Genomic DNA, 24,406 nt, shown 5'->3' with positions numbered 1-24,406 from the left:
GGGAAGCAGCAGAATACAAATCGGCATAATCAGATCAGTAGTTTTTCTGTATACAAATAATGAACTCACTCAGAAGGAAAGGAATAAGAAGAGGAACCCTAGTCACAACAGCTTCAAAATATTTAAATAGATATGAACAAAAAGTAAGGAGTTAAAAGGATTCTATAAGACTAAGACACTGTATTAAAAAAAGACACTCTTATGTGCAAGGATAGACAGAAACAAAATTTTGAAAATGCCTTTATTAACAAAAGCAATCTACAGATCAATGTAATCCCCACAGAAATACCAATGGCATCCTCCAGAAAACTGAAAAAAAAAATACTACCAAATTCATATGGAAAACAAAAGACTCAAATAGTCAAAGTGTGCTTATCAGAAAGAATGATGATGAAGATATCAATGTACCAATCCTGAATTACAGAGACAAAGTGGAAAAAACAACATGGTACAGATACAAAGACATACAGATTAATGAAATAGGATAGAGAACCCAAAAATAAACTCAACTACAACCACCTAATTTTTTACAAAACTATCGAAACTGTACATAAGAGAAGCAAGCTTCATTAGCAAATGATGCTACAGAAAATGAATTTCCACAAACAGAACTCTAAACCTGACCTTATCTCTCACCCTTTCCTAAAATCACTTCAGAGTGGACCAAAGACCTTAATGCAAGGCCCAAGGAAGACACTCCAAGACGTAGGCAGATGTAAGGACTCTTTTGGAATAGGACTCCAGTAATGACAGAACTGTGCTAGGAATTGACAAATAGAAGGAAATGAAATGAAGAAACTTGTTAACCTGAATACACTCGAAATCAACTAAAGCCTGAGCACTCTGTGGGAGATTTTCTTGATTGAATCACTCAAAGTGGGAAGACCCACTCTAAATTTGGGCCTTCTGGTAGCAGCCCATATAAAAGAACATGGAAGACGTTTTTGCTTTTTGCCTGCTTGCTCTCCCCTCTGGCTGGCAAGTTCATTTAGCCTGCTGCTGAGGCATCCCCTCACTGGTGTTAGAACAATGTAGACTGAACACCAGAAACTCTCTAGGAGCTCTGGTCCTATGAACTGAACAACTACCAGACTGTTGGCCTTTCCATCTAAGGATAGCCATTATTGATTCGATAGGTCATAGCCCAAGCCAATCTAATAACCTCCCCTCATAATATATATTAAATATATTACATGCATACGCATGCAATAGATTCTATCAGTTCTGTTTCCCTAAAGAACCTGACAAATCTTCTGCACAGTAAATAAAATAATCACCAGAGTGAAAAGACAACTTTTAGAAGGGGAGGCCAAAGCTACCAACTACTCATTAGCCAGGGGATTAATATGAAGGATACATAAACAACTATAAAAATTAAACATAAAAACTTCAAAAATCATTCAGTCAATAAATGGATTCCTGAACTAAATAGGGAATTCTCAAAAGAAGAAATAGAAACAGCCAATGAATACCTTTAAAAATATTCAACATCCTTAGCCATCAGACACATACAAATTAAAACTGCTTTGAGGGATTGGCTCAATGGTGAAAGTGCTTGCCACAAAAGCAAGAGGACCTGAATCTGAATCACCAAAAAAATCTATAATGATAGTACTGACAGGGTATGGACAGGCAGGTCCCTAGAGCTTACTGACTAGCTAGTCTAGCCAAATCACTGCGCTCCAGTTCAGTGAAAAAGTCTATCTCAACTGAGGAAGATACCCAATGTGGACTTCTATGTTCTCTCTCTCTCTCTCTCTCTCTCTCTCTCTCTCTCTCTCTCTCTCCCTCATACACACAAACACACACACACACACACACACACACACACACACACACACACACACGGCGGTGGAGATGCCATCTGACCCCAGTTAGAATAATTGTTAGGAAGGAAACAAATGGGCACTGGGAAGAAGCACAGGTGGTAGACTACTTGGCTAACACGCACAAGGCCCTGGATTTAATCCTCAACAATGCAGAAACTGGGTGTGGTGTTGAGTACTCAGGAGGTAAACATAGAAGAATCAGAAATTCAAAGTCATCCTCAGCTACATAACATAGTTTTAGAACAGCCTATGCTACATAAGACCTTGTTGAAGCAAAGAAAAGGGAGGAGGAGAAAGGAAAAGAAAACAAAGGCTGGTGAGGATGTTAGGAAAGAGAAATCCTGACTTACTGCTGGTAAGATTGGTCACTATGGTGATCAATACAGAAGAACCTCAATACCTAAAAATAGAACTACTGAATGATATAGTTTATACCACTTTGGGTGTATACCTAAAGAACTGTAAGCCAACACACAGAAATATTTGCACATGGATGTTTATAGCTGTACTATTCAACTATTTCCAGTAGTCAGACAAAAGCCAGATTAGATGTCCATCAATTACAAATAAATGATGAAAATGTGGTACATTTACATGATAGATTTTATGTACCCATGAAGAAAAATGAAACCATAACATTTTTAGGAAAACAGATGAAACTGGATATCTTTATATTAAGTAAAATAAGACAAACTCAGAAAGACAAATACTGCATGTTTTTTCTCATACGTGAACATTTAAAGTGTGTGTATGTGTGTTTAGATATATGTTTGTTGGTGAATGAAGTAGAAAAGGGATCATGAGAGTTGAGAAGAAATCTTAAGGGAAGTAAGAAGCAGGAACAATGAATACACATAATAGGGACTAACTAGAAGAAGGGTACCAAGTGAAGGAGGGAGAGAACAGAGAGAGAGAGAGAGAGAGAGAGAGAGAGAGAGAGAGAGAGAGAGAAAGGATGGGGAAAAGGTGAATAAAGAATAATGACACATGTGTATGAATATGTCCATTTAAACCCATTATTTTGTATACTAAATAAAATTAATTGGAAAATAATTTTAAGATAAATAATTGAGGCAACAATGGGGGGACATAGCTCAATGGTAGAGAATTTGCCTAGCATGAATGAAGTTCCAACTTTAATTACAGTGCTGTAAAAACAAGATAAAATAAATGATTCAACAATCACTAAAAATGTGCTGTTCTAAACTACTGAATAAGTTTTCATTTGAAGTTTATACATTGAATGGTTCTTTAAAACCTTTGATTAGGGATTGCAGGTAATTTCTTTGATTAAAGGCATGCACCACTACACCAAGCTTCTTTCTTATATTAAACTATCTATATTTAAAATTCTCAAATCTAGGATTTTGAGGGGTATTGCATTGATCTGTAAATTGCTTTTGGTAAGATTGCCATTTTTACTATGTTAATTCTACATATCCAAGAGCATGGGAGATCTTTCTACTTTCTGGTGCCTTCTTCAATTTCTTTCCACAAAGATTTAAAGCTTGTCATACAAGTCTTCCACTAGTTTGCTTAGAGTTACTCCGAGATATTTTATGCTACTTCTGGCTATTGTGAAGGGTGATGTTTCTCTGATTTCTTTCTCAGCCCATTTATCATCTGTGTACAGGAGGGTTACTGATTGTTTTTTAGTTAATCTTTATATCCTGCTAGCTTACTGAAAGTGTTTATCAGTTGTAGAAATTTCTTGGTAGAATTTTTGGGGTGACTTATGTAAACTATCATATCATCAGCAAATAGTGAGAGTTTGACTTCTTTTCCAATCTTCTTTTGTATCCCCTTGATCTGCATTTGGTGTCTTATCGCTCTAGCTAGGACCTCAAGAACTATATTGAATAGATATGGAGAGAGTGGACAACCTTGGTCTTGTTCCTGATTTCAGTGAGATCACTGGGAGTTTCTCTCCATTTAGTTTGAAGTTGGCTGTTGGCTTGCTGTAATATTTTCTTTATTATGTTTAGGTATGTTCCTTATATCCCTGCTGTCTCCAAGACCTTTATCATGAAGGGATGTTGTATTTTGTCAAATGCTTTTTTGGCATCTAATGAGATGATCATGTGGTTTTTATTTTTCAGTTTGTGGTGGATTACATTGACAGATTTTCTCTGGGATGAAGCCGACTTGATCATGGTAGATGATGATTCTAATGTGATCTTGGATTTGATTTGCCAGTATTATATTTAGTAATTTTGCATCAATGTTCATGAGTGAGACTGGTCTATAATTCTATTTCTTAGTAATGTCTTTATGTGGTTTGGGTATCAGGGTAATTGTAGCCTCATAAAAAGGGTTTGACAAGTTCCTTCTGTTTCTATTGTGTGGAATAATTTGAGGAGTATTGGTATTAGTTCTTCTTTGAAAATCTTGTAAAAATGTGAGCTGAAACCATCTGATGCTGGGCTATATTTGGTTGGGAGAAATTTGATGACTGCTTCTATTTCTTAAGCAGTTATAGGTCTGTTTAATTTGTTTATCTGGTCTTGATTTAATTTTGGTAAATGATGTTTACCAAGAAAGTTTTCCATTTCTTTTAAGTTTCCCAATTTTGTACAGTGAAGGTTTTTGAGATATGATCTGCTGATTCTCTGTATTTTCTCCATGTCTGTTGTTATATTTCCCTTTTTATTTCTGATTTTGTTAATTTGGATATTCTCTCTCTGTCTTTTGGTTAGTTTGGAGTAAAATTCTTCACAGACCTCAAAAGAACGATACTCAACTTCATATGGAAAAGCAAAAAAACCCAGGATAGCCAAAACAGTCATGTACAATAAAAGAACTTTTGGAGGCATCACAATCCTTGACTTCAAACTCTACTACAGGCTGTACTGAAAACAGCCTGGTATCGGCATAATAATAGACAGAAGGACCAATGAACCTGAATCAAAGACCTGGATATCAATCCACACACCTTCAAACCCCAGATTTTTGACAAAGAAGCAAAAAAATATTAAATGAAAAAAGAAAAAAATATTTAACAAAAGGTGCTGGCATAACTGGATATCAACATGTAGAAGAATGAAAGTAGATCCATATCTATCACCATACACAAAACTCAAGTCCAAATGGATCAAAGACCTCAACATAAAGGAGAGCCACACTGAACCTCACAGAAGAGAAAATGGGAATTACACTTGAACACATTGGCACAGGAGACCACTTCCTAAACATAACACCAGTAGTACAGACACTGAGAGAAACAATAAGTGTGACCTCCTGAAACTGAAGAGCCTCTGTAAAGCAAAGGTGTACACAGTCAACAAGACAAAATGACAGACTACAGAATGGGAAAAGATCTTCACTAATTCCACATCAGACAGAGGTCTGATCTTCAAAATATACAAAGAACTCAAGAAATTGGTCATCAAAAGAACAAATAATCTAATTTAAAAAAATGGAGTACAGAACTAAATAGAGAACACCAAAGAGAGGAATGTAAAGTGGCTGAAAGACACTTAAGGAAATGCTCAACATCCTTAGTCATCAGAGAAATGCAAATTAAAACAACTCTGAGATTCCATCTTACAATTGTTAAGTCTGACCAAGATCAAAAACACTGATGACAACTTATGCTGGAGAGGATGTGGGGTAAAGGGAACACTCCTGCATTGCTGGTGAGAATGCAAGCTGGTACAGCCCCTTTGGATGTCAGAGTGGTGACTTCTCAGAAAATTAGGAAACAACCTTCCTCAAGACCCATTAATACCACTTTTGGGTATATATCCAAAGGATGTTCAATCGTGTGCTCAATAGGTTCATAGCAGCATTGTTTGTCATAGCCACAACCTGGACACAACCTAAATGCCTCTCGACCGAAGAAAGGATGAGGAAAATGTGGTACATTACACAATGGAGTACTACACGACAGATAAAAATAATGACATCTTGAATTTTGCAGGCAAACATATGGAGCTAGGAGACATTAGTTTGAGTCAGGTAACCCAGACACAGAAAGACAATTATCACATATACTCACTCATAAGTGGTTTTTAAACATAAAACAAAAAAAAAAAACAGCCCACAAATCACAATCCCAGAGAACCTAGACAACAATGAGGACCTTAAGAGAGACTTACATAGATCTAATCTACATGGGAAGTAGAAAAAGACGAGATCTCCTGAGTAAATTGGGAGCATGGTGACATTGGGAGAGGGTTGAAGGGGAAGGTAGAGGCAGGGAGCCATTCTGGGACTAGCAAGAAACCTGGCACTACGGAAATATCCGGGAATTTATAAGGATGACTCCAGCTAAGAGCCTAAACAATAGTGAAGAGGGTGCCTGAACTGGCCTTCCCCTGCAATCAGCTTGATGACCACCTTAATTGTCATCATAGAACCTTCATCCAGCAACTAATGGAAGCAGATGCAGAGATCTACAATGAAGCACTGGCCTGAGCTCCCAAAGTCCAGTCGAAGAGATGGAGGTGTGATAATATGAGCAAAGGGGTCAAGACCATAATGGGGGTATCCACTGAAACAGATTACTTGAGCTAATGGGAACTCACTGAATCCAGACTGACAGTGGGGGAACCAACATAGGGCTAAACTAAGCCCTCTGACAATTGTATGGCTGGGTTGATCTGTGGGGCCAATGCCAGGTGGGATCAGGATTTATCCCTACTGCTTGAACTGGCTTTTTGGAGGTCATTCCCTTTGGAGGGATACCTAGCACAGCCTTGATATATTGGGGAGGGCCTTGGCTCTGCCTCAAATCAATGTGCAAGATTTTGTTGACTCCACATGGGAAGGATGTGGGGTAGAGTGCAGGGGAAGGTGGAGGGAGTTGGAGCAGGGGATGGAGTGGGAGCTGGGATTGATATATAAATTTTCAATTAAGGAGTCGCCATGATTCTCCCACTCCAGACAGATGCAGGTTAAGATCATTCGTGGTAAGCCAGCTCTTGGGCTACACAGATTAATAGAAATGGGTTAGATCAATATGTAAAAGCTAGTCAATAAGAAACTGAAACTAATGGGTCAGGCAGTGTTTAAAAGAATACAGTTTCCGTGTAATTATTTCGGGTAAAGCTAGCCGGGTGGCGGGACACAGCCCGCCGCTCCGTATTTCAACAGAGTGGCACCCAACGTGCTAATGAACTCCACGTAAAACCTGAGAGGGCTTAAAAAGGAGAGAGAGAGAATTTAAGACAGCTTTTTGCTGTTTGTGGGTTGCGTGCCGCAAAGAAATTGTCCTGACTCAGCAGCAGGAAAAAACTGGCTGTTTTAAAATGCCGGCTTTCTGGGCTGTGCCGCCATTGCGATCTCTGTCTGGCTCCTGTGGGAGACAGAGCTTTTGAATGGAGCATTTGGAGTAAAGCTCTACGGCTTGCTTGATGGCAACGTGGACTGCTGTGTGCCTGAAACTGTGTGTGGCTCAGGGGCACCAAATGGCTCTGAGGCAGGAGCGGCTTGGCTCAGCTCTGCCATGCTAAACTGTGCTGGTCTCAGGCAAGAACTACCGTAATTACCATAAAAACAGCGCATTTAAGGTTTCAACTGGGCAGGACACAGGCGGTACCGTATTACCTGTACATGGCGCAACTTAAGTTTTTAAGAACTGCTTAACATTTTAAGAAATGCTCCTGGATAGTAAAAAAAATGTTACAGATTCACAATAAAACATATTCAGACATAAAAGACCACACTGTTGGATGAATGTACGTAGGCTTGAGAGAGAGAAAAAAAAAAGAATATAGAGAATAAAGTTAATGGTTTAAAAAAAAAAGATAAAGTCTTGAAAGAGACAGAGTACAGATAGTTAAGAGATTAAAAGAAATAAAGAAAAATAAGCCACGTAAAAATGGAAAATTCACAGAGAGTCTGGATTATGTACATTTTGTTTTCTTTAAAATATTTGACTATGAAGGAGCTAAGTACAGAGAGACATTTCATTACATGGGCTGCCAAGCTAAACCAGAATGGATATAAGGGTATTACGATTTCAAAATTTGGGTCTAAGGATATGATGCTTTGGAGAAGGTCTTCTTTTGTTTTCACAGAGGACCAGACCCTGTGTATTTCTTCTATCCCAATTTGGTATGATAGACCACGACCTCCCAAAAAGTTGCTGTGAACATCTTCAGAAAATTGCTTCGCTCAACTGGCAACTGAGATGAAACTAGCACACAGGTTATACCATGAAAGACCTAATTAACGACGCCCCCATTCAGCAGGAAGCAGTTTGGAGAGAAATAACTGTGCCCATATTCCCAAAAAATGTTTATAAATGTTCTTTTACATTTAAAGGGGGATATGATATAGGTATGAATAATGTGCATTAGTATAGATTTTGCTAGAGATTTACGGTCAATTCTGTTATATGTAAATGTATTTCTGATATTGATTAAGGTATTGTGATTGTGTAGTTCATTTAAATATGTACTGTATAATTAAGAAATATAGGTTGTTAATGGATAATCATTGATAATAGTAAAGCTTGTAGTCATGTTAGTTAGATTTTTTAGATATATAGAGATATATTTTAGATAGACATGTCTTTCAAAGATTACAGAATAGGACATTTAATGTTTTAATAACTGAGGACTTTTCATGACAATGAGACACGTTTGCTCCTGGCAGCACCAATCTACTTCGAGAGGAAGATGGGCATCGAAGAGGATCCTTATGGAGTTTGATAGCCATTTGGGCAAGAAACTGCTCTTGCCTGGACTGTTGCATAAAATGGACACAGAGAACCCGCAGAGAGAGGACTGCTAAACTTGCCTAAAGGTGAGACGGTCTTTTGGGGTTCATGACTCATGAAAGAGTCTGCAAGACATTCTGCAGGACACAGCAGATAGTGACTGAACTGTCTTTGAAATTTCCTGCTTCATGGAAATGTCTGCTGGATACTATGGGCCTGAAGGCTGAAGATGGATGCCCCAACCATACAAAAGAACTTTGGGTGACTGTCCAGGCAGCAAGATGTCTCTGTCATTTCTAGAGTTTTCTTATTTCTTGTTTACTTAGGTAGTATTATATCCTTCTGGAGTCTTTGATGGAGTTGAAGAATGAATAGATAGTTATAGTTTTCCTTAGTTATGATAAAAGATAAAATAGATATAAATATTGTAACTGTAATTCTTGCTTGATAACTGTTTTGCTATATGTAATTTTACTATGTTAAAGTTAAAGCCTTTCTTTTTTGTTTAAACAGAAAAAGGGGAAATGATGTGGGAGTGATTTCTTATTAATAAAGAAACTGCCTAGACCCATTTGATAGGCCAACCCTTACGTAGGTGGAGTAAACAGAACAGAATGCTGGGAGAAAGAAGCTGAGTCAGGGAGTCGCCATGATTCTCCCACTCCAGACAGACGCAGGTTAAGATCATTCCTGGTAAGCCAGCTCTTGGGCTACACAGATTAATAGAAATGGGTTAGATCAATATGTAAAAGCTAGCCAATAAGAAACTGAAACTAATGGGTCAGGCAGTGTTTAAAAGAAAAAAAAATTTTTTCAATTAAATGATAATAATAATAAATGTATAAAAATGAAATGATAGGATAAAAGGTTAGATTGCTGAATCTACTTTTAAATTCAAAAAGCAATTCTTAGTCTCAAATATTTTACATTGGTATGGCCTTTTGTATATCACAACAAATTTAAAGTTATTTTAGTTATATGGTTTATATGTTTCTATACTTGCTTAAGGTATTGTGCCTACTTTCACTTAACTATGCAATGTAAATTTCTAGTCCTTGAAAGCTATTATTATAAACTACTTAAGGTAATTAAGAAATGCAAGTTAGTAGTTAGTCTTCTATAACAACCAACGTTATAGTAATGTTAGGTATGTTTTCAAGGCCAAACATATTTTAAATAGATAGATGGTCTCAAAACACTTCAGAGATCTACAGAATATAGCATTTAAGATATTTTAGTAACATAAGGCTTTTCATGACAGTGAGACAAGTCTGCTCCTGGCAATACCAATTTACTTCAAAACAGGATGATTAAGTATCAAAGAACCTCCATATGGACTTAACTTTCAATGTGGTAAAGGTAGTCACTGGCCAAGAAGCTTCCTTTGCCCCAACTGCTGACAGTACGCTGTCCAAATAGAACGAGAAGAAATAAAAAGAAAGTAACTGCTGAACTTTACCAAGACAAGGTAGGAAATCCTTCAAAATTCCTGCTTTACAAAAAAGTCTGTAAGACACTCCAGGCCTGAAGACTGAAGATGGATGCCTCACCATTGCAGAGGAACCTTAGGTGACTGTCCAGGCAGCCAGCTGTCCTTGTCATTTCTATTGTTTTGGAGGTTGTTTGCTCTGTACTTCCTGTTTACTAAGGTACTATTATATCCCTCTTTCTTTGATGGGGTTGAAACCTAGATAATTATAGTTACAGCTTTCCTTGTTACCAAATTTAGAAGAGAAACTACATAAGAGATGTAAGTTTCTAAGTTTGAGAAATATAAAAGCTTAAGTTGTGTACCTAAAAAAATATCTTAAGGTCTAAAAAGATGTACTTAGGATGGTCATACAAGTTATGGTATAACATCGTTTAGGTTCTGAATGAAACTTTTGGACTCACCAAGATGAGATAGATAATACAGTACTTTCTCCAAATGTTGCAAATATAAATGGACAGAACATTGTGAATGTAATCCTTACCTGAGAATGGTTCTTGAATATAGTTTTACTACGATAGAGTTAAAACATTTCCTTTCTATTTAGATTAAGAGGGGGACATGTCAGATATTTGTACACCATGTGAGGATGTCTTGCTGTGACTGGGGTAATAAAGGTCTGAATGGCCAAAGGCTGGGCAGGAGAAGATAGGCAGGATTCCCATCAGAGAGAAGTCAGGAAGTGAGAGGAATGCATCTGGGCACTCGGGAGATGCCAAAGGGAAGCAGAAGAAGTCAGACATGGGAAATGGAGGAAAGGTAACCAAGCCATGTGATCGAGTGTAGATTAATAGAAACAGGTTAATTACATTATAAGAGCTAGTGGACAAAAGCCTAAGCTATGGCCAAGCTTTCATAAGTCTGTGTTGTTATTGGAGCACTGACGGTCCCAATGAGAAAGCTTACAACAAACTGCACCAGGAATTGGTTCATACTGGGCCCCTGATAGGGTACTTTCAAGGTAGGCACAACTTCCTTGTAAATTATGTAAGTTAAAAATCCCTGTTTTTACCAGCATAACACAAAAAAATTTATCCTCTAAGCCTTATGCTCACTTCACAAAGGCAGTTCAGTCATTAAGTTCTTCAGTGATGTGAGGATCAGTGCGGGACCTGAACTTTTTTTTTTCTCTCTTAGGAAACAAATCCCTCTGAGGTGTAGTTAGAAAGAAGAGAAAGAAGCTTGATAAGAATAAAATGACACCTGGGGTAATATCATAAGACATTCACACCTTTCACAGAAAACAGTACCTTTTCCTTCCAGTAATCGCTGGTGTAAATATCCTTGCACAGTTTGTTAAGGGGTCACATTTCAGGGTGAGCAACGCACAATATGTGACCTGACCGTTTGCCCAACATTTGTAAAAAGTCTCTGTACCTTTGAAAATAGATGAAGAGAAGCTCAAGAAGCCAGAGATAACCAGTAGTAAAAGTGCTTGTTGTCCAAACATGGTGATTGCCATTCAGATCCCTGCACCCACTGAACATCCACACATCTGTAACTCCAGCTCTGGTGGAATTCCTTCTAGAGTCTTTAGGGATGAGTTCAGGGCTTCTGTTATTACTAGGACCATCACCAAGGCAATGAGTACCTTTTTCTCAGTGAATCCTATTAACAATGTTGAGTTTTATTTACGGAGTCTGAAGCTTTGAGACATGGTCGAAAATTGAAACACCAGGAAGAGGATCGAACGGATTGGGAGTTTGAAGAGCCCAGCAAGGCTCAGAAGAGGCTAGCTCAGGAACAGCAAGATGGATGGCTTCAAAGTGAACAGCCAGGCAAGGAGCAGCCACAGAAACCCCGGGAAGAGAGGCCAAGACAACTAAAGATCCTAGACTTGGCCAAAGGTCCACAGGAGCAGGCTGTAACTGGAAGAAAATCTCCTGATGGTGGCAAGGATTGTAAGCGGCCCTATTGGGTCATGGAGGCATTTCCCCTAGACCACCATAGGGTAAAGCACCAAAAGTTCCAGCAGCACCTTCAACACAATGATGACAAGGTCTCTGACCCACCCAGGGCTCCCAGGGCACTTACGCATAGTTCGAAGGTTAAAGGTCGTGTGGAAGAGCACAGTCACGGATCCAGAACAACTAAGTGTGATCCTAAACAATCTACTCTTGCTGCCACAAGAGAATGTCTGTCACCAGACAAAATAGGAAAGATGTCTCCAGAAGAATCTTCTGATGCACAGAAGAAAGCTGGAGTAAATTTTGAAGAAAGAAGGAGACACCACTCGGAGTCTGACTTGCAAGGAATACGGGCTCAAATCCTGCATACTGGCAGCAGCAGCTTACTCCCCAACAAGACGCCCATATTTACAACAAAGGAAAAGCCTGTTGCAGACCAAGGGAAGTGCAGAGGAACGGATGAAGTGCGTGATATTACCGAGGACATGCAAAAAGAAATCAAGAAGGCACTAGGTCCAGGGCCCCAAGAGGAAATCTTAAGTAGTGCATTCAAATTGCACATTACTCGAGGTGATATCCAGACCCTAGAGCCTGGTGAATGGCTCAATGACGAGATAATTAATTTTTACATGAATCTTCTGGTTAAGAGAAGTGAAAAGGAAAGCTACCCTGCTCTTCATGTGTTTAGTACTTTTTTTTACCCCAAGCTAAAACATGGCGGCTACAGTGCTGTGAAGAGATGGACTCGGGCAATGGATCTCTTTGAAAAGGAAATTATTTTAGTGCCTATCCACCAGAACACACATTGGAGCCTAATAGAAATCGACCTAAGAAAACAGAGTATTATATATTATGACTCCATGGGACACACAGGGCAGAGCATTTGTGAGACCATCTTTCAATATTTACAAAATGAGAGCAAGACTCGAAGGAACATTGAGCTGAACCCTTTGGAGTGGAAGCAATACAGCATGACATCAGAGGAGATTCCTCAACAGCTGAACGGGAACGACTGTGGCGTGTTTACCTGCAAATATGCAGATTACATTTCTAGAGACCAACCTGCCACCTTTTCTCAGCAGCACATGCCCATCTTTAGGAAGAGGATGGTATGGGAGATCCTGCACAGTCACTTACTGTAACAACATCCTCCCGGTTGCTATGGCACCCTGCACTTTTCCATCGATGCTTCTCTATACCTCAAGCAGGATGGTTTGAAAATATTGAAAACAGATACTGAGCTGTTCAACATGCATAAATCCCACTCTCTTCAATGTAGTCCTAACTTGGGGAGTCCTGCCAGTGCCGCCTATAGGATGCATGTAACTACTGCAAGCTTAGGAACTGCTGTCCAACCCACAGAAGAGCACATGTTCAATATATTCTTTAATGCTGGATTTCGTTTATGAATTGGGGTTTTTTTGTCTTCTTGCCCCCCTATGATTTTATTGTTTCATTAACTCATTTGTAAACCTTGGCAGTTGTTAATTTCTATAATTATTATTATTAATAATATTATTTTGATAATATTTCTTTTATTTTTCTATTATTATTATTATAACTATCAACTCTATTTCTTGTTTGAACTGTTTATCCCTGAAAGGCATGCCCATTACAGTGTTATCCCTACTGAAAATCAGGAGAAATATCAACAAGAGGAGGCAGGCAGTGAGTGTCGACTAGCATCTCTAATGCTGGAGCTGGATCTGTTAAACTTAAGTTGGGGGTTTGTTTTTATGTATTTTTTTTAACATTTGAAAATTGTACAAAAAAGGAAAATAAATTGTACCGACTGATTCTTTTCTGACCCATCAAACTCTATTGGAATTGCCTAGGTTGTAGACATACGTAATCATAGGATTGGTCAAGCTGCTTCCTGCCTGTCCATGACTTACGTTGACCTGTGTGGCCATAGGATGTGGCCAAGCTACTGGCTGCCTGTCCAAGATTCATGTACACCTGTGGGCCACAAGTTGTGGACAAGCTACTGCCTGCCTATAGGACTCAGGTAGAACTGTGTGGCCCATATGGTGTGGCTAAGCTGCTGCCTGTCTGTCCAAGATTTATGTACACTTGTGTGGCCATTAGATATGGCCAAACTGCTGCCTGCTTGTCCAGGACTGTAAAGACAAGCATATGGTCATCCAAAGACACAGTCTTTCCCAGAATTAAGGGGACCTGCCTTAGTTTTGAAAGCTGACTAAAAATAACTGTAATATGATAAGGCCTCTCTTGGGTATATTCCCAAGAGTGGTATTGGTGGGTCCAGGGGTAGGTTGATCCCGAATTTCCTGAGAAACCGCCATACTGCTTTCCAAAGTGGTTGCACCAGTTTGCATTCCCACCAGCAATGGATGAGTGTACCCCTTTCTCCACAACCTCTCCAACAAAGGCTATCATTGGTGTTTTTTATTTTAGCCATTCTGACAGGTGTAAGATGGTATCTTTTTTTTTCTCTTCAAAGGAATTTTTATTCTTTGACAATTTCATATACATATCTGATGCATTTTGAATATCCCCCCCACTTGCTTACCCTATCCCTCCCTCTGGAAATCCCTTTTTCCTCAGACATCTTCCCCTCCTTTCATGGCAATTTTGTTTTATTTAATAATCCACTGAATTTAATTAGTTTTGCTTGCATGTATATGGGGTGATGGGCTGATCATGTCAACTTCCCCATGGCTACAACCCTGCAAAGGTTTACTCTCTGCCCCTCAGAAGCCACCAATAACTCCTCTGCTGGCTGGGACCCTAGCTCTCTAGACATTGTTACTGTATTTCAGAGGTTGTGTGTCTACTGTCTGTGGAAGATGATATATTACAGCAAAGAATGGCAATGGTTTTCCATGTCAAAACTTGGCTCTTTCACAGAATAATTGTATGATATTAGGAAGTTCATTAATTTGTTTGCTACATAGCTCTTAGCCATACATTGTGGTAGTACTTATTCAAATGATGTAACATTATATAGGAATATGTGACAGTGTGTATATGTACACACTCTATAATCTTTTTTTAAATTTATTTATTAAGGATTTCTGCCTCCTCCCAGCAACCGCTTCCCATTTCCCTCCCCCTCCCCTGATCAAGTCCCCCTCCCTCATCTGCTCGAAGAGCAATCAGGGTTCCCTGACCTGTGGGAAGCCCAAGGACCGCTCACCTCTATCCAGGTCTAGTAAGGTGAGCATCCAAACTGCCTAGGCTCCCCCAAAGCCAGTACGTGCAGTAGGATCAAAAACCCACTGCGATTGTTCTTGAGTTCTCAGTATTCCTCATTGTCCGCTATGTTCAGCTAGTCCGGATTTATCCCATGCTTTTTCAGACCTAGGTCAGCTGGCCTTGGTGAGTTCCCGATAGAACATCCCCATTGTCTCAGTGTGTGGGTGCACCCCTCGTGGTCCTGAGTTCCTTGCTCGTGCTCTGTCTCCTTCTGTTCCTGATTTGGACCTTGAGATTTCTGTCCGGTGCTCCCATGTGGGTCTCTGTCTCTGTCTCCTTTCATCGCCTGATGAAGGTTAATATTCAGGAGGATGCCTATGTGTTTGTCTTTGGAATCACCTTCTTATTTAGCTTCTCTAGGAACATGAATTATAAGCTCAATGTCCTTTATTTATGGCTAGAAACCAAATATGAGTACATCCCATGTTCCTCTTTTTGGGTCTGGCTTACCTCACTCAGGATAGTGTTTTCTATTTCCATCCATTTGTATGCAAAATTCAAGAAGTCCTTGTTTTTTACTGCTGAGTAATACTCTAATATGTATATATTCCATACTTTCTTCATCCATTCTTCCGTTGAAGGGCATCTAGGTTGTTTCCAGGTTCTGGCTATTACAAACAATGCTGCCATGAACATAGTTGAGCATATACTTTTGTTGTATGATAGGGCCTCTCTTGGGTATATTCCCAAGAGTGGTATTGCTGGGTCCAGGGGTAGGTTGATCCCGAATTTCCTGAGAAACCGCCACACTGCTTTCCAGAGTGGTTGCACAAGTTTGCATTCCCACCAGCAATGGATGAGTGTACCCCTTTCTCCACAACCTCTCCAACAAAGGCTATCATTGGTGTTTTTTATTTTAGCCATTCTGACAGGTGTAAGATCGTATCTTAAAGTTGTCTTGATTTGCATTTCCCTGATTGCCAAGGAAGTTGAGCATGACCTTAACTCAAGAACAATGGCAATGGGTTTCTGATCCTACTGCACGCACTGGCTTTGTGGGAGCCTAGGCAGTTTGGATGCTCAACTTACTAGACTTGGATGGAGGTGGGGGTTCTTTGGACTTCCCACAGGACAGGGAACCCTGATTGCTTTTCGGGCTGAGGGGGAGGGGGACTTAATTGGGGAAGGGGGAGGGAAATGGGACGCGGTGGCGGGGAAGAGACAGAAATCTTTAATAAATAAATAAATTAAAAAAATAACTGTAATAGTAAATATCCATTTTTATCTCAGGTCTCATTGAATCCAAACCTCAGCTAGGACTATACTGAATTATTTAAAATGTTTTTTTTCAATTTAATAGTTATGTTTTTTACTTAATTTGTTAGATTAATGTTGCTATATCCCATTCCCACCGTGGAAGTGGGGATTTTGTGTTTAGCATGGGCACTGCCAATATAGAATAATCCATTTTATGTGTGATAAACTTGTATTTAACTTTTCTGTTCATTAGGTTACAGTTGTGTTAATACAATTTTATGTAATAAAGTTTAAAGTTGTTAAAAATAAATATAAAATTATAGTATAATTTGCCATTCCTCATGTTTTTCTTTCATCTGGAAGAATTTCCCTCAAATTTAAACTAAGAAATATGGGGATATAAGTTAGTAGATTTTAAAGAGTCTCTCTCCTTCACAGAATAAATGAGGTAGAACCTTGTTGGAAAAAGCATGTCACTGGTGGGTGAGGGTTTTGTGTGTGCATTGCCTCCCCACTTTCCTGTTATCTCCCTCTGATCCCTGGGACTGAAGGAGACTGTGATCAGCTGGTTTCCTGCTCCTGCTCTCAGCCTTCCCCTGTCTGTGGCCATGCCTGCCTATCATGCTGTGTGCTATCTCTCTAGACCGTAACTCAAAAATGTTTTCTTTAATTGTTTTTATAATGCTGTTCCAGCACATCAAGAGACAAGTGACTGATATACACATCTTCTCAGTCTTCTAGTAAGTGTTCATTTGCCCTGTCTTGTTCAAGCAGTCTTCTGGCCTTGTCCTTCTGTATCGCATATCTGCACTGCAGTGCAGCCATTTGACCCTACAACCTAGTTTATATAGCTGTGGACATTTGGCATAAGGTACGGATGGTCGTATCCGTATGAGTCACTGATAATCTTTTCCTGTCTAATGATTCAGTTATAATCCTTTCCTGAGTCAGAAAGTTAACACAGAAATATAGTCATTATTTAGATATTTGACAGAAATACTGCCAATGAGAAAATTAAATGCTGTGACTTTCATTTTCACCAGACTGAGTATCAGGCACCAGATTGGGGCAGGTTGCCTGAGAATGGCCCCATAGTCTCATGTGTTTGAATACTTGCTCCACAGTTCGTGGAATTATTTGGGAAGGATTAGGAGGTGTGGTCTTATTGGAGGAGGTGTGTCACTGAGGATGATCTTTGAGGTTTCAAAAGGCCATGGCATTCCCAGTTAGCACTCTCTCGTCCCTCCCCTTCTTTTTCTTTCTCTACCCCTTTTTCTCCCCCAACCCATGCCTTATTCATCAGATTCCCAGCTACTGCTCCACAGCCAGGCCTACTGACATGCCCCATGCCATCATGGTCTTGGACTCTAACCCTCTGGAACCCAAATTAAATGTTTTCTTGTATACGTTATCTTGGTCATGCTGTTTGTCACAGAAATAGAAAAGTAACAAGGACAGAAATTGGTACTGGAAGCAGGGCTACAGCTGTGACAGGCCTGACCATGCTCTGCGGCAGAGAAATGCGAAACGCTTTTGGGCTTTGGGCAAGAGGAAAGCAGTTGAATACTGCAAGTGGGGCTTAATGGGCCAATCTAGTAGGAGCCAGGCTTGCAAATGGGAACAATGTTAGAAACTGAGCTAGATACCATTCCTGTGAAATTTCACTGCAGAATGTGACTGCTTTTTGTTCTTGTCCAAAGAGTCGGCTTCAGGATAAATTGTAAAGTTTTGAATTTCCTTAGCATTGGAAATTTCAGGAGCCTAATATTGAGCTTTTAGTAACTACTTTCATGCAGTCCTATAATGCAAAGGAGCAAATGAAGCCAAAAGAATTACAAAATGTACAGTGTAAGGAGAAAAGAACACCAGGACGGTGAGTAGTCCCATCAAAGGCCACCAGTCACGAAACAATAAGGAAGACCACGTTATTAAAATGTGAACATGTTGGGGTGGCACATAGCGATGACCCAAGAGGCTGGCAGACCCACCTTTTAAACAGGGTTAGGGGAATTCCAGAGAGGAAAGATTAGTCTGGGGGCTGATTGGTGGGTTTAAACAAAAAGTTTATGGGTTATAATAGGATTGCTTGGTGACTCAGTATTTAGGGGCTCTTAGAAACTGTCGTGACTCTTGTCTGGTGATCTGGCCCACTTACAATATATTAATGTTGAAGTAAAGACTGTTGCTGAGAGAGATCATGCTTTCCTTTAAGTCTGATTGCTCATGATGTTTGATCACAGCAATAGGACAGTAACAAAGATACAGTTCATACTTTCCCTCCCATCATTACACATCATTTGCCCCAAAGTAACCTAGGCCAGAGTAGGCCTGAGGCAATGAACTCCACCTTGGGTTCAAGGTGGCCTGAGGCTACAAATTCCACAGGAGTGGGACTGAGCCAGCAAACTGGGCCAGAGAAGGCCTGAGGCAGTGAACTCCATAGGGGCAAGACTGAACCAGTGACCTGGGCCAGACAGGCCTTGGACAGTGTCCTCCATGAGAGCAGGAGTGGATCCAGACCAGGGTCATTTGTGGAAGCAGGGATGGGCCAGAGAAGGCCTGAGGCGACAAGCTCCACGGGAGCGAGACTGAACCAGCTACCTAGGCCAGCTTGGGCCTCAGAAAGCAAGTCCCACGGAAGTGGGAGCAGATCCAGACCAGGGACATTTGCCAGGACTGAGGCAGGACTGAGCCAGCAACCAGGGCTAGAGCAGACCTGAGACGCAAACTCCACAGGAGCAGTTATAGGGGAGCAACCGCTGAGTGAGTGGACCAGGGTCAGAGACCTCTGCAGGTCCAGACGTGAATCTGGGACCTTCAAAGGAGTAGACCTAAGCCTGGACCACTGTGGGTCTGGGCATGAATCTGGGACCTTGGAGAGAGTGGGCAGGAACCAGAGATCTCTGCAGGTCCTGGCATGAGTTTGGGACCTCTGAGGAAGTAGGCCTGAGCCAGGACCTCTGTGGGTCCAGGTGTCAGTCTGGGACATGGAAGGGAGGAGGCAAGAACCAGAAACTTCTGCCGGTCTGAGCATGAGTCTGGGACCTCCGAGGGAGTATATTAGAGCCAGAGTCCTTTAGAGGACCAACCCCAAGCCAGGAGCCTCTGCAAGAACAGATCCAGACCAGGGACATTACAGAAATAGGTCTGAGCCGACAACCTAGGCCAGTGCAGGCCTGAGAGAGCAAACTCCAAGGGAGCAGAGCAAAGCCCAGGAGCACTGAGTAACCTCCAGGAACACAGAGTGACCAACCAGGTAACTAAGACCGTGAGACTCTGACTGTACCACCAGGAACAACCGTCTGAGCCTTGGATTCACTGGCACCTAGAAGATTAATCAACAGAATCACAGACAGCCCCAACCACTCTATTAGAAGAAAAGATGAGTAGAAAAGGTAAGAACACACACAACACCACGAAGAGCAATACAACACCAGTAAAACCTAAAGACCCTACAACAGCAAGACCTGAACAAACAAATATAGATGAAACAGAAGAAAATGACCTAAAAAATAACTTCAGGAATTCTTAAAGAGGAAATGAGAAATTCCCTCAAAGAAATGGAGGAAAAGACAAACAAAAAATTGGAAGACATTAGCAAATCCCTTAAAGAAAACCAAGAAAAAGCATTCAAACATATGAAAGAAACTATTCAAGTCTTGAAAACTGAAAAATATATAATAAAGAAAACACAAAATGAGGGAATTATAAAAACAGAAATCATGAGAAAACGATCAGGAACCACAAACGCAAACATAAACAGAAGAATACAAGAGATGGAAGAGAGAATCTCAAGCACTAAAGATACAATAGAGGAAATAGACTCATCAAAGAAAGCTTTAAATCTAGCAAAAGCTTAACTCAAAATATCCAGGAAATATGGGACACCATGAAAAGGCCAAACCTAAGAATAATAGATATAGAAGAAAGAGAAGTTCAACTCAAATGCACAAAATAATATAGTTAACAAAATCATAAAAGAAAACTTTCCCAACCTAAAGAAAGATAAGCCTATAAAGATACAAGAAGCTTACAGAACATCAAACAGATTGGATCAAAAAAAAAAAAGTCCCCTTGCCACATAATAATCAACACACTAAACATACAGAATAAAGAAAGAATATTAAGAGCTGCAAAGGAAAAAGGCCAAGTAACATATAAAGGCAGACCTATCAGAATTACACCTGACTTTTCATTGGAGACAATGAAAGCCAGAAGGTAGTGATCAAGTGTTATGTAGACATTAAGAGACCACAGAGGCCAGCCCAGACTACTATACCTAGCAAAACTTTCAGTCACCATAGAAGGACAAAACAAGATATTCCATGACTGAACCAGATTTAACCAATACCTAGCCACAAACCCAGCCCTACACAAAATGCTAGAAGGAAAACTCCAACCTAAGGAAGTAAGCTACATCAACAAAAACACAGACAATTGATGGTGTCATAGCAGCAAATCCCAAAGAAGGGAAAAAACACACAAATTAACATCGCCAGCAATAAAAACTAAATTAACAGGACATATCAATCATTGGTCATTAATATCCCTTAATATAAATGGACTCAACTATTAAAAGGCTCAGGCTAACAGATTGGATGCGAAAACAGAATCCATCCTTCTGCAGAATACAAGAAACACACCTCAACCTCAAGGACAGACATTGCCTCAGAGTAAAGGGTTGGGGAAAAAATATTCCAATCAAATGGACCTAAGAAACAAGCTGGTGTAGCTATCCTAATATCTAACAAAAAAGACTTCACACTAAAATCAATCCAAAGAGACAAAGAAGGACATTTCATATTAGTCACAGGAAAAAAGCCACCAAGAGGAAATCTCAATACTGAACATCTATGCCCCCAAAACAAGGTCACCCTCATATATAAAAGAAACACTTCTGAAACTTAAATCATACATTAAACTACACACACTAATAGTGGGAGACTTCAACACTCCACTCTCACCAATGAACAGGTCAGTCAGACAAAAAATGAACAGAGAAATAAGGGAACAGATGTTATGACTCAAATGAACTTAACAGACATCTATAGAATATTCCATCCAAACAGAAAAGAACATACTTTCTTCTCAGCACCTTATGTAACCGTCTCAAAAATTGACCACATACTCGGTAACAAAACAAACCTCAACAAATACAAAAAAACTGAAATAACCCCATGTATTTTATTAGATCGCCATGGTTTAAAACTAGAAGTCAAAAGCAATACTAATTCCAGAAGGCCAACAAAGATGTGGAAATTAAACAGTACTCACGTGAGTGGGTCAAGGAAGAAATAAAGGGAGAAATTAAAGACCTCCTAAAATTCAATGAAAATGACCACACAACATACCCAAATTTATGGGACACAATGAAAGCAGTGTGAAGAGGAAAATTCATAGCACTAAATGCCTACATAAAGAAGCTGGAAAAATCCCACACTAGTGAATTAACAGAACATTTGAAAACTTTAGAACAAAAAGAAATAAACTGTAGAAAAAATTAATGACATCTTGAATTTTGCAGGCAAATGGATGGAGCTAGAAAACGCCATTTTGAGTGAGGTAACCAGACCCAGAATGACCATTATCACATGTACTCACTCATAAGTGGTTTTTAAACATAAAGGAAAGAAAACCAAACCACAAATCACAATCCCAAAGAACATAGACAACAATGAGGACCCTAAGAGAGACATACATAGATCTAATCTACATGGGAAGTAGAAAAAGACAAGATCTCCTGAGTAAACTGAGAACAAGGGGACCTTGGGAGAGAGTTGAAAGGGAGGGGAGAGGCAGGGATGGGACCAGAGAAAAATGTAGAGCTCAATAAAAATTAATAAAAAATTCTCAAATCCACAAAGCAACATTTATATATCTAAATTACACATAAGGCTTTTTTTTTCCTTTTGAAACTGCACCTTAGGTAACCCAAACTGCCTCTAACTCACTATGTAAATGAGACTGGCTTTCAACACCTGATGTTCCTTCCTAAACCCACAATTTCTGGGATTACAGGCTTGCACTGTTATGTCTGGCCATAAGGCTTCTTCTAAGGGATAGAAATGTGATTATTTACTATGTATTCTACTGTTCTTAATGCTTTTGCTTTCTAACCCCTGAGACATAAAAATAGAGTTCAGAGAATATAAAACTAATTTACTGGCATCAAAAGACTTACTACTTCTATATTATAATAATATTGTATAATGAAACAGATATAAATGGTCTTTGAACTCTGTTATGTTAGACAGTATGTCAATCTTTATCCTGAGAGGTCCTGCTGTTCTTCAGGCGGACTGACAAGAAAAAAGTAGACAAATTTCCTGATTGCTTAAATTATGCAACAGAGTATATACTGTTCATCTGAAAGACTCCAAATTCTTTCAAACATATGTACATGTCTTTGGATGCTCAATAAAATACTAATTTCAGCAAAATTACAAATACATATAAATGACTTCTAGTTTCTCTATGACGATGTAAGGTACATAAGTATTCTAACAAGTAGAAACCACAGCAAATGGAAAAGTCAACGGTTCTTCTTAGACTTGTTGCAGAAGGTAGATCCTGGACAAACTTGCTAGCCTAGAAATGAAGGTACAGTCAAACACAAAGAGTTTCCATTTACCAGAGCAGCAATTTCTATAAGAGTCAATGCCAGATTAGGAAAACCTTAAATGTAATTTACCAATTGCTGGAGGCTAGTGTGAAACTCCAGGAGCATAAGTCATGGGGCCTGTGGACCTACTCCTGCTATCTTTCCCTATAGAAGCTCTACTGTGAACTCACAAAAGATACTAGTGAATATTCTCCTTGTACAGGAAAAAAAGAAACCATTTCTAAGTAAGCTAAAGAATCCTCTTCTTAGCAAGGCCTTCCTTCTGGGAAACTATTTTATAAAAGCATAATCAAATATAAGAACCATCAGATATGGCAAAATTGTGGGAATCATCAAACAGGGAACTTTTTAAAAACCCTTATTAATAAAGTAAATATTTGAATTAAAATAAATTCAATAACAAAGATGTAAAATATAGAAATTCTAAAAAAGTGTCTAAAAGAAATGTAAGAGATTAATACAGCAGAAAAGCAGGGCAGGGGCTCCAACTGGAGAAATGGGAGGAGATCAATACAAAAGGAGGGAGAAACAAGGAATACATTATACCAATGTTGTTTAATAAAGACTCAAGGAATCATACTATCTTGTCTTCGTTTGTGTTTCTATTGTTATGAAGAGATATTATGACTACAGCAACTCTTATTAAGAAAAACATTTAATTGGGGCTGGCTTACAGTTTCAGAGGCTTAGTTGATTATCATCACAGTTGGCCATGGAGGCATACAAGCAGATATGGTACTGGAGAAGAAGCTGAGAAATCTACATCTTGATCAACAGGCAGCAGAAGGAAACTCCGTGTGTCACACTGGGTGTAGTTCGAGCATATATGAAAGCTCAAAGCCTGCCTTCATAGTGACACACTTCCTTCAACAAGGCTACAACTACTCCAGTAACGCAACACCTCCTAATAGTGCAGCTTCATATGGGCCAAGTATTCAAACACATAATTCTATAAGGACCATCCCTATCCAAACCACTACATCTTAAATTTACCTAAAATTATACACAACACATGTCATATAAGTGTATATGTATTCAATTACACACACACACACACACACACACACACACATTAAAGGCTATTAAGTCACTTGGGCTGACAAAGCTCCCACAAAAACCACAGATAAACAAAATCCCAGTACTAAGAACCAGAAATCTTTCAAATGGTTAATCAGGGTAATCCAAATGACTCCCAAAACAAGATAGATGATTGCTGTTGCCCTTGGTTGCCTCTCAGAGGTTGAAGATAAAACCTGATTGCTGAAGATAGCTCATACTTAGGACACCAAGCTCAAGTGATTATTAGAGCTGGATCTAACCTGAAAGCCCCTTCCTGCAGTCTAGCTTTCATGGTAATGGAAAATATTATCCAAGGCACGAAGGGAGGGAAGAAATTAATAGTTCTACCCAGTTGTAATACCTATAAACAACAATAACCAGCATGACAAAGTAACTAAAAAGTTCCAATAAATAGCCCTC

General features: G+C 39.5%; 2 protein-coding genes across 2 annotated transcripts in view; one reads left to right on the top strand and one right to left on the bottom strand.

Moving 5' to 3' along the window:
* Nucleotides 1-24,406, bottom strand: part of Ccdc73 (coiled-coil domain containing 73) — a 140,632-nt gene that overhangs the window by 52,686 nt on the left and 63,540 nt on the right. The gene's annotated exons all lie outside the window — the stretch shown is intronic.
* Nucleotides 10,724-13,031, top strand: LOC121465468 (sentrin-specific protease 2-like). The gene is made up of 2 exons (XM_041678702.1): nucleotides 10,724-10,741; nucleotides 11,661-13,031. The coding sequence occupies exons 1-2, from the start codon at nucleotides 10,724-10,726 to the stop codon at nucleotides 13,029-13,031; spliced, it is 1,389 nt and encodes a 462-aa protein (XP_041534636.1).

This window comes from Microtus oregoni, unplaced genomic scaffold, assembly GCF_018167655.1.
Source record: "Microtus oregoni isolate MIOR12 unplaced genomic scaffold, Mior012 000031F_ref0000149, whole genome shotgun sequence".
Lineage (NCBI taxonomy): Eukaryota > Metazoa > Chordata > Mammalia > Rodentia > Cricetidae > Microtus > Microtus oregoni.
The sequence above is the reverse complement of the archived record's forward strand: the minus strand, read 5'-3'. Positions and strand labels throughout refer to the sequence as shown.